The 11680-nt window shown below is 41.4% G+C and overlaps 1 protein-coding gene across 3 annotated transcripts in view; it reads left to right on the forward strand.

Moving 5' to 3' along the window:
* WASF1 (WASP family member 1) overlaps window positions 1–11027 on the forward strand; it is a 1915084-nt gene extending 1904057 nt beyond the window's left edge. For all 3 annotated transcript variants that reach the window (XM_044066725.1, XM_044066733.1, XM_044066743.1), the window contains one exon: window positions 10164–11027. In XM_044066725.1, coding sequence (XP_043922660.1) covers window positions 10164–10321 — 158 coding nt within the window. In that variant the 3' untranslated portion in view covers window positions 10322–11027. The remainder of the gene's footprint in view (window positions 1–10163) is intronic.
* Window positions 11028–11680: the final 653 nt, after the last annotated feature.

Here is an 11680-nt window from a genome sequence, read left to right on the forward strand (position 1 = left end):
TTAGGCAGCTGCAAGCATCCTTGTGTAGTTGTAGCCCAACAAAGTAGAGTGACAATTTCCACAGACACCATAAGTGTAAATAACAGACTAGAGCACACAGGCCAATAAAACAACACACTGCCCTTGCAACCAGTAGCAAATTTCACCCAAAAAGCAGCAGCACCTGATATGCTCACCAGGAGATAACTTATTAAACCAGTTCCAAATGCAGAAATCCACCATGGCACAAAGACTACAGGAGAGTATTTAAATTGGCACATTCTTGCTCACTCTCTTACAACGTGCAGCCAACCCCTAGGACAGCCGCCACTATCCACAGAGATTTCAAGGCAAATGAGGGGGGGAAACAGAAGTAGGTTGGCAGGTTTTCTTTTGAATCTCACACACACACACACACACACACACACACACACACACACACACACACACACACACACACACACACACACACACACACACACACACACACACACCTACAAACAGTTCAGAGCACCCAGTACATCAAATGCTTGTCTTTAGAATGTGAGAGAAAACGGATGAACCTGGAGAAAGCCCATGCAAAGACAGTGACATGCAGACTCTGTACAGAAGGCATGCTAGCTAAGAACTGAACTGAAGAACCTCCTCTTGTCAGGTAACAACACTACCCATTGTGCCTCCGTGTGTTGTCCTAGCACATTCTAATTTAAGTACTGAAACTTGTACTTCCCACATGTAGTGGGGTTTGATACTGAGGTCAAGTCTGATTGGGTATCCTTAAGCATCTCTAAGTAATTGCAGCATAACAGAGTAGAGCAACAGTGTCGACAGACACTGTGATTTTAAAAAACAAAGCAGAGCAGACAGGCCAGTCAAACAACACGCTGCCTCTATAATCGGTAACACATATTACCAAGGACATTAGCAGCACCCACTAATCTCACCAGGAAATAACTTAGTAAATCAGTTCCAAATGCAGAATTCCAGCAGAGCATGAAGAATTCAAAAAAGTATTTAAATCAGAACTAGCACATTCTAGTTTAAGTGCAAGACCAAACACTTGTACTTCTGAGATATGGTGGGGGTTTGTTTCTGAGTTCAAGTCTAGTTAGGTATCCTCAGGCTTTCCTGTGTAAGTAGCAGCTCAGTAGAGTAGACAGATGATGCCTGCAGATGCCCTAGAGTTGAAAGATCAAACCAGAGCACACAGGCCAGTCGAACAACACAGTGCCTTTGCAATCAGTAGTACAGTTTGCCCAGAACAATAACAGTACCCCCATACTTTCACCAGGAGATAATTTGCTAATCATTGTCATGACTTAAATAAGTAACACAAAAAGTATACGTGGTGTACCCTTCACATTTGCAGACATAGGGTTCTCGACTTGCAACAAATATTACGCATTTTTTATTTATTTAGCATTTGTTGACCGGAAAAGTCCAATTAGGACAGAGCCTATTTTTAGTGGAGGTCTGGGGAGAAAAGCTCTAGGTGCATGTCTTTGGAATGTGGGAGGAAACTGGAGCACCCAGAGTAAACCCACACGAACCCAGGGAGGACATACAGACTCCACACAGAAGGCACCTCAGCTGAGAATTAAACCAGAGATCCTCTTGCTGTGAGGCGACAATATTAACTACTGCACCACTGCACTGACCAAATATGGACATGCTATGAAACTGGTCATATTAGAAGTGTAATTAAATGCCACACAGTTAGAATACATATCTGTGTTCCATCTGACCTAACAACTGTACGTCACATGACATGCAGATTACTCTAGGCTTAAAGGTATGTACCCTTTTGGGATACTTCTTTTCCTTCTTCAACCTAACGTTCTTGACTTGAAATTTATGTTCTAATTTTAATTTCACCTGGAATGCAATCGACTTATTTTTAAACTTTTTCAATATAAAACATAATTTATATACTGTCACAGATATATTTATACTTTTTATTTGTCATACAAACCATATTAACTTTGGATAACACTTACTTTAATTTGTAAAAATTTCAGTCTTCTCTCTGCCTTTCTTAAGCATTCCCCATCTTAAAATTAAGGTCTGCAATCTACCCACACAATTTCAGTATTAGTGTATGTGTAAGGTTCAGTTTTCTACAATAACTGTCACTTTTTTGTTTATGGAAAAAAAGCATACAGTACTGTTACCCTAAAATGTATGAGTATTTTACGTATCACTTACCAATGCCCTACCTGACTCCTTTACTATCCCATTTTCCTTTTTCTTCTGTCTTTTGAACATCTGTGCCTGCTATCCATCATTTTATTTGCATTGGTCCCATTGCCTACTCAGTTCTTGTACGCAGCAAGTTGTTGTACCATACATCAATCCATGGGGGACTCCAACATTCAATGGAGGTTAGCTTTATGTCTCCTATAACTGTAGGCAGCTGCTACTAGAGTAAGAACTAAGAAGTGGAAGGACCTTCATCCAGGCAGTTGTGGAGCGGGGTTGCATTTCACGTTATGACCTACAATCTTCGTGCACCCTGACACATTGACATCAATACCATCTCATGGCTCACATAGTCTTCCTTGCATGAGTGGATTAGCAGCTACTGTCTTTGCACAACTTGGTGGATGCACATTAGTAGCCCTTTGGTATTGTGTGCTGACTTACTTATCTGCACTCTCCATCAGCCATGCACTTGGTCTGACTGCCTCTTTCCTCCATGAAGGGTTAGCTGTTATTAGCCGTTCACATTTATCCTTCTCAGCAGGGTTCTCCAGCACTTGGACCACTAATCAGTTCTGGGTCTTTCTTTCTGTGGTCAATGGTGCTGGTATCCCCCTTTTTCAAATCAAGACTACCACCCCTGAGCATTCATTAAACCAAGTGACAAGAAGATCTTACGCACGCACACATGCTTCCACACACACACATGCACATTTTTTCTCCCCTCCTGTCTTACTTATAGAAGGAACATCTTGAAGGTAAATTACACCAGGAATTTGTAATTTCCTAGAGGGTTTCTCTGTGCTTATAAGTCTTAGTCACTTCTCTCTGAATTTATTTCTGCTGAATAGCTGAATATTTGAACTGGTTGGTTAGCTGTTATATACCTACATCAACTTTATTACAAGCTGAGATAAGTACATACTTGCAGTGTTATAAGATAGTACTGCATTTTATTTGTTCTGCTTATTTATTTGTTTCATTGAATATTGTGTTAAAGATAGTACTGCATTTTATTTTTCTGTGTATTTATTTGCTTCACTGAATATTGTGATCTTTCTGTCTCTCTCTAGTTAGTTTTCCGCTCTCCCTCCCTGTTCTTGTTGTGGTATTAATCTTGGTGGCTTTGGAATTGCCCGCCCCTCCTGTAAATTTGTGTTTGAACATTCCTCCTGGGTCCATCTCATTTGCTCACTCAACCGAGTTACTGAGATCATATTTTGATTTCAGATACTCATAACAGTCCCGTCTGTTCAGCTCTATCCCAGTCTAGTGTCATTAGCTCATTCTACCTAATATAGAGAGAACATTTGAGTAGGCCAACCCACTTAGGCCCTTAACCTTGAATTATCTTCTGTTTCTGCTTTCTCCCTTTCCACTTTACTTTGTGTTCTGACTGAGTGTGCTTCTCAGCTGATAAGTATATTTTTGGCATTTTTTAACTGTTCAGGATTGAATTAAACAATGATTAAATTCAGTTCAGAATACAGTTTGAATAAATTGCTTTAATATTGCTACACACAAGAGTGTTAGCTTGCACTGCACTTGAATTGTTTTTAGTGCTGTTTTAGCTGCTTTTTTGTAACAAAAAAAAAATAATAATTCTAGGCTTGTTTCCTGCCTTTCCTGTAACTAGTCTAGTCCAGTTACAGATTTGCTGTATCTAGGATTGTTTGTAAGCTTATGAGCCCCCCAAGCATTTCTGTGTTGGAGGGAAGCCTGCTAGCTTATCAGCGGGTGTGGTAAGCAATAGGTAGCCTATCTACCACAAGAGTGGGTTCTGGCCCAGAAATTGTAATTTATTGGCTGTTTGGACAATTTTTCCATCCCTTTCAACTTTCTGGTATAAAAGCCCATGTTTGCACTTGTTTCCCACCTTTCCTGTAGCTAGTCTAGTCCAGATACAGATTTGGTCTATCCAAGACTGGTTATAAGCTTCTGAGCCCCCCAAGCCTCTCTGTGTTGGAGGAAAGCCTTTTAGCTTGCCAGTGGGAGTGATAAGCACTAGGTAGCCTATCTACTACAAGAGGAGCGGTTTCTGGCCCAGAAGTTGTAGTTTATTGGCCGTTTGGGCAGTTTATGTCCATCTCCTTCAACTTTCTGGTCTAAAAGCCCGCATTTGCGCTTTTCCCACCTTTCCTGTAACTAGTCTAGTCCAGATTACAGACTTGCTGTATCCAGGACTGTATGTAAGCTTCTGAGCCCCCCAAGCCTTTAAGTGGGAGTGGTAAGCACTAGGTAGCCTATCTACCACAAGAGGAGTGGTTTCTGGTCCAGAAATTGTAGTTTATTGGCTGTTTGAGCACTTTTTTTTCCATCTCCTTAAACTTTCTGGTGTAAAAGCTGGCATTTGCGCTTGTTTCCCACCTTTCCTGTAATTAGTCCAGATACTGATTTGCTGTATCCAAGACTGTAATCTTCTGAGCCCTCCCAAGCCTCTCTGTGTCGGAGGGAAGCCTTCTAGCTTGTCAGTGGAAGTAGTAAACACTAGGCAGCCTATCTACCACAAGAGGAGGGGTTTATGGCCCAGAAATTGTAGTTTATTGGCCATATGGGAATTTTTCCATCTCTTTCAACTTTCTGGTTTTAAAGCCCGTGTTGCACTTGTTTCCCGCCTTTCCTGTAACTAGTCTACTCCAGATACAGATTTGCTGCATCCAGGAATCTTTGTAAGCTTCTGAGAGGTGCCAAAGTCTGCTCTTCAATTTTTCCCTTAGATTTGCTCGTTCTCTCCTCTCCTCCACTTTTACTAGCTTATTAGTCTAGCACTTTACCATACCAGACTTCTTGTAGCAATTATTGTGGCACACAAAAGTGCTACCAGCACTAACCTTTCTGCAAGGAAACAGCTCCAGTACTTATTATTAATGCCAACCCCTCCAGGCATGTCTAAAGGTCAGTTCCCTGTGCTTTCTCCTGTTAACCTGGTGAACTTGGGCATCCTGAGGCAATGCAGCAACTGCCTCATATACACCGATAACCCTCTCCTCTTACCTCCCAACACTCAGACTTGTGAGCGCTGCACTTGTATATCCAAACTGGAAGCCATGCACTCTCCAGTCAAGACCAGAATAACTGGTCAAGAGGAGAGGGTCAACACTTGCGCCACACCAGGTGGAACACATAGCACTCCAGAACACACACCAGCACTGCCTTCACATAAAAACACAAACCACACACCCACCTTCGCAGAGGCACTCAGTAAAAATCTACCCAACCAGCAGAGACCTCCAAGGCAGAAATGCACTCGACCACCACAGCACAACACTAATCACAAGACACATAACTCTTCTAAACAGTGTGACACTCAACCAAAGCCCGTAAGGCAAAACAGCATGCCCAGCACACTAGTCATAGGTGACTCGATAGTGAGGCACACTGATGTCCCACTCACTAGGTTAAATAAGGAGAAAGTAACAGTCAGCTGCTTGTCAGGTGCCAGGATCCACCATATAATGTATGCACTCAGGTCCCTCAACAACAGGTACAAATATGACTCTGTTATTGCACATGTGGGTGTGAATGACCTGAGACGTACCTCCCTGGAATACATGAAAAGAGACATGGAGGAACACTCGGATTACATAGCCCAGGTGGGTATGACTCTAGCCCTGAGCAGCATCCTACCATCACCCAAAATGATACCACAGTACAAGAAGAAAATGATTAATTTCAACAATTGGCTAAGTTTCTGGTGTCATTCTAAAGGGATCCAGTATCTGTCTGCCTGGGATGACATGATTGACAGACCTTGATGATTTGCCAGAGATGGCCTGCATCTGTCACCCCTGGCTGCCAGATACTGGCCAAGGCTCTTGCCACCCCTATAGTGCCTTTTTTAGGCAGTGTTCCAAAGACCAAGTTACCACCGTAACAGCTACAAACAAATGCAATCTGAGAGTCATGCTGCTCAATGCTAGAAGTCTAAATCTCAAAATGCACTCACTCGAAGCACTCCTTAAAATGGAGAACATCGCCATTTGTGCTGTAACAGAGACCTGGTTCAAGGCAGCAGAAAGCACCTCTGCACTACCAGGCCATAACTCATTCTACACTTTTCGGCCCCAGAACTTGGACCAAAGCTCCAAAGGTGGTGGTATTTCCATATTCATAAAGGATGCGCACACCTCCAGACTGGTAGCCCAACATAATGCATCAGAGATACTTCAGGTGCAGCTAACATTGGGTAAGACAGTGATTCAGGTCGTAGCCTGTTACAAGTCCCCAACCACATCGCAAGACACTCACTCCATGTTCCTAAGCACCCTGGAGAATATTAGGGTCCAACCTAACGCATTCATACTGGGCGACTTCAACTACCCCTACATAAACTGGGAAAACTACTCGTGTACCAATACACTTGCCCACCATTTCCTGGAATTCATTAATTCCAATGCCCTGGACCAGCTCGTACATACCCCCACTAGAGGTAGCAACATCCTTGACCTGGTCATTACTAACATGGGTGACCGTTGCTCTACACCAATAGTCAACTCCTCCCTGGTTAGATCCGACCACAAACTAATCACCTTAGAAATAGACATCCCACCCACCCCACACCCCACAAAGATAACCATCATGAAAAACTTCTCCAAAGCTAACTTTGGGCTTCTAATAACAGAGGTGTCTAACTTCATAGCACCCATGCAAATGGAGAATAGTTGCATGACCGCCGAATCATACACCAATGCACTGTACAAACACGTACGCAAATGCATGGATCTCACCATACCCAGTAGAACTAAGACACTCTCTTCCAAAAAAACAAGGAAGCCAATCTGGTGGTCCCCTGCCATAAACAAACTCTACAACAGAAGGAGGAGACTGATGGTGGAATAAGGTGAAGTCCCAAGACTGGAAAAACTCCCTTTTCAGCCTCAACAAAAAGTTGAGAACCCTCATCAAATCCTCTAAAGCTAGCTATGAAAACAGAATTGCAGCACATAGTAAAGACAGCCACAAGGCCTTCTATAGTTATGTAAATAACCTCCACAGCAATACCCAGATTTGCACTGAGATACTGTGCACAATGGTACCTCCTATACCGAGCCAACAGATATTGCCAATATACTGGCAGACAGATTCAGTGCCAACTTTTCCCCTCCCCCCAAAGGACCAATTACAATACCAGTAGATTGCCAGGCACCCAGTATTACTGCTGCACAGGTTAAAACAGCACTCTCCAAGGCCAAGAATACAGCTTCTATGGGACCGGACAATATCTCTGGCTGTGTTCTACATGAACTGCAGAGTGAACTGGCACCTCATCTGTGTGCCCTGTTCAATCACAGCCTCACCTCAGGCTTTGTCTCTACCGAATGGTGCACTCCTATAGTCATCCCTCTCCACAAAGGAGGAGCGAGTACAGACCCTGGGAACTATTGCCCCATTAGCCTGACAAGTCTGATATGCAAGGCTATGGAACACATCATCATGGACCTAATAATCAAGGCTATAGGGAATCTCCAAACTCTGGATCCCACACAGTTTGGTTTTGTTAAGGGTAGATCATGCCTGCTCAACTTGGTCGACTTCTTTGAGTAGTCACCAGAGCTGTGGATAAAGGCAATGTGGTTTATACAGCCTACCTTGATCTGACCAAGGCCTTTGATACCATTCCCCACTCAGGAATCATAGAAAAACTCACTAAGCTAGGCATCAACCCCTATATCACTAGGTGGGTTGCAAACTGGCTCACACATACAACCCACAATGTGAAAATAGCTGACTCCAAGTCACACTGCTGACCAGTCACAAGTGGAGTCCCACAGGGATTGGTCCTGGGTCCTCTCCTGTTTGGTATCTACTTCTCAGAAGTCCAGTCCAACACGAAGGGACTCTGGCTGACAAAGTTCGCAGACGATTGCAAGTTGGGAGCCATTATTAACTCCCCTGGTGATGTTGACATCCTACAGAAAGGCCTCACTGAGACCGACAACTGGTGTCAGAACCATGGCCTTAAGCTCAATGCCAAAAAATGCCTCATCATCCCCTTTGGGAAAAACCCAGTTCTCATGAACTATCACATTGATGGTAGCCCACTGAACACAGAAGGCATTATAAGAAATCTGGGAACACAGGTTGACAGCAACCTCTCTTTTGACCACCACACTGCCACTGTGGTCAGAAGGTCCTTCTATGTGGCACATCTCATTACTAAGGGTTTTGCATCCACAAAAGAAAGAGGTCATTGTCTCCCGCTACTCTTCCCTCATTTGGCCAATCATTGAGTACAGTGCCCCATTTGGCATGTACCTCACTAGACACCTGCAACAACTGGAGAGGCTGCAAAAGTACCTCACAAAGAGGATCCTAGGCCTTAAACACTTGTCCTATATGGACAGACTCAAAAAACTTCCAACTATTCTCTGTCTCATATCTCCTACTTAGAGGCGATCTGTGCTTGACTTACAAAGCCATGTCTGACCCAGCTCTGTTAGAAATGCTACATCTAAAGAAATCCCAATCCCTCTGCACCACACGCTCCAGAGACCTCAGCCTCATTACCACAAATCAGCAGAATGTGCTGGAGGGACAGGTTCATAACCCAGAGACTGCCCATGCTGTGGAATAGACTTCCCATACATGTCAAACAGAGCACCTCACTGGCCCTCTTCAAGAAAAATCTTGATGAGTGGATGGGAAATAGAAAATTCACCCCGGGATCACTCCAGTAGCTCTACTAGACAGCGGCACTGGAAACTAAGGTCGGGTGGCACTTTGCCAGGGTAATCCTATGGGTTAGGCTTGTAAAGGCTCCAGGTCCATGAGCCTAGTACACACCTATGAACTTAAAACGAGGAATGCCTTTGTTAAACTGTTTTTGTAACTGTTTACATTTAATGTCAAGGTACTGAACCTTGAAGAATGGTTCTGATAACAGTAACTTTCTTTTTTGCGGTTTGTTTTTCCTTTCCTCTTTATTACACATTGAGCAGCATAATTGATTTTTTTCAACATTAGTGGTATTCTCCCCAAATTACTCTTTCTGTAGTTGTAATATAGCATGCAGAGTAGGTGCTTCTATCTGACCTCTCTGTTCATCAGTATCTTTTACAGTGTTTTTAAACTCCATAGACTCTTCAAGTCTCTAATTCTTGTGCATTCTCACTTTGTTCCCCTTATAAGGTTTCTCTTAATTGAGGCTGCACTGCCTCATTATTATTGGCTTTGGTACTTTTTGCTACTAGTCAAGCCAGAAATGTCCTGTCATTTTATATTTGTGGCATTTTACAAACAATTACGCTTTGCATAACACTGCTCCCAACATGTGCTGTTTAAAAAAATAAATAAAAAACTAGTAAAACTGTTTCAGGCATGTCATGGTCAAACGTACCCGCCACTGCAGTTGCAGTTGAGCCCACTTTCTTCAGCTACTCATCTTGCAAATTGCATGTATTTGAAACCATCCATCCAGTTCCTACACGTCTGCCATAGTGCTTGTTCCAGTTAATGTTGCAGCAAGGCTCTGTTTCCACACAAGCTGGACATGATTCATAGAAAGATGTTAAAGTGCAGACTAATAGCTAATGTTTTATGTGAGTTAGAAATCCTAGTAGAACTGTTGTTACATTACTGATGTACTCTGGTAAATTCTTCTGTAAGTTATGGAATTTGAGTAGCATTAGCATCATTATTATTTTGCTTTAAATCTGCATAGTATAACATGACAGTTTCATCCTTTTGATTATTTTGCAGTTCATAAATTGATTGGGGAAATAGTGTACATCTTCAGAACAAAGCTTTTTAAATAAAGATTATATGCATACATGTAATATACAAGCATTTTCACAAATGTAAGTTTTCTAGGTTAAATAATTTTATGAACAAATTCAAATAGTAATTTGTGGTAATTTGTGAGCTTGTATGAGGATATGGTTGTTGTGTTACCAATTTAGATTTTGCTGGCAAGTTGTATTCCACTAGTCAGTTGATTTCTCCTTTCATTTTTTTCACCTGCTGACTTTTTTATTACTTTTCCACAGGCATTCAGCTACGCAGAGTAGAGGAACAGCGTGAACAAGAAGCAAAGCATGAGCGTGTTGGGAATGATGTTGCCACCATTTTGTCTCGACGGATTGCAGTGGAATATAGTGACTCTGAGGATGATTCTGAGTTTGATGAAGTGGAGTGGTTGGAGTAAAAACTACTGAACTGAATTTTTGCTACAGAATTTATTTTGATGTCTCTTGTGCTTTTCATCTGGGATGTTTGTCGTTTCTAGTTTCCTGCATTTTTCTACACCTCGTAATAAACCATTTTTACTGTTATTTCAGTTTATAAGGAAAGTGCTAACAAGTCTTACAAACTGAAAGTTTTACACTGACCTTTACATTTCACATTTTTGTGAAAGGACTTAACATTTTATTAAAACAACCACTAAGTATTAAGCATGGGCAGTGGTTCAGTAGTATAGCAGTTTGAACTTTCTGACTTATTTTTTTTATTTGTGCACTTTGTGAATTTTAAGACTAAGAAGGTACGTGTATTTAAGAACTTAAAGGGCAGCTTGGTGTTCAGTAGTATAAACCTTTTTATCTACCTAGCTATTACTGGACAGAACACTAAAACTTACTGTATAAAACACACTGCCTGTTATGAAGGAGTGCACTAAAATGCACTTATATTTGATCATTCTGCCTTTCCTGAAAGAGGATGTTAGCAATGTTTTGGAGTACAGTTAGCATTTTTTTTATTTTTTTTATATTTGTATTGTGCTGTACTACTTTGCTTGCACACTACAGTTTAAATGTTTCCTTGTGAATTCTTTTAATGTAAAAATGATGTGTAACTTATGTTAACTGTTTAAAATAACAGTTTGATTTAATAAATGCTTCATTTAAAAGTAATTTTACTTTGTGTTTAAAGTATCTTAAGTTATACTTCCTAGTGAAATATTTATATATGCAGGTATGTTCATGGTAGCCAAGATAACATGAGGAAGGATTCAAGTCCATTTCACAAAAAATATAAAATCAAAAAAGCCTATTTCACTGAAAGTGATTTATTTTGTACACATAAGGAATGCTGTTTCTCCATAGATACACACTTTAACTGCATGCACGTTTCTACAACGACTGCAGCTTAATAATTATGTAAACATTCAGAGTCACTACAACATTGAGCTAAGAAGAAGTCCCTATTTTATTTGCTAGTTGGAGAAGAGAACTGGTCTTTCTCAGATCTTTTTCAGCATTAATCCTGACCCCATTGCACAGGTCCTGTGCGACATATAGATGTTTTAATGACCTGGTTGAAAATATGATTTTGACCTATTGGGACTTCTTTCTACAAAGAACATATAAAGTCCAAATGACCTTTCGTTTATGTGTTTTGGAGGAGGTGATATTACGGGTCATCAGATGATGAAGTTCTTGTGCTGTTATTCAATAATGATGGTATCAGTGGAAAGAGAAAAAAGTAATTTACTCTGTTAATGGTGTTTCTTCCAAAGAGTTCAGTGATGAGATATGCACTGCCATGGGCAATATCTGTAAGTGTT

This window comes from Protopterus annectens, chromosome 1.part0 (genome assembly GCF_019279795.1).
Source record: "Protopterus annectens isolate FY-2018-M chromosome 1.part0, PAN1.0, whole genome shotgun sequence".
In the NCBI taxonomy this organism is placed as follows: Eukaryota; Metazoa; Chordata; order Ceratodontiformes; family Protopteridae; genus Protopterus; species Protopterus annectens.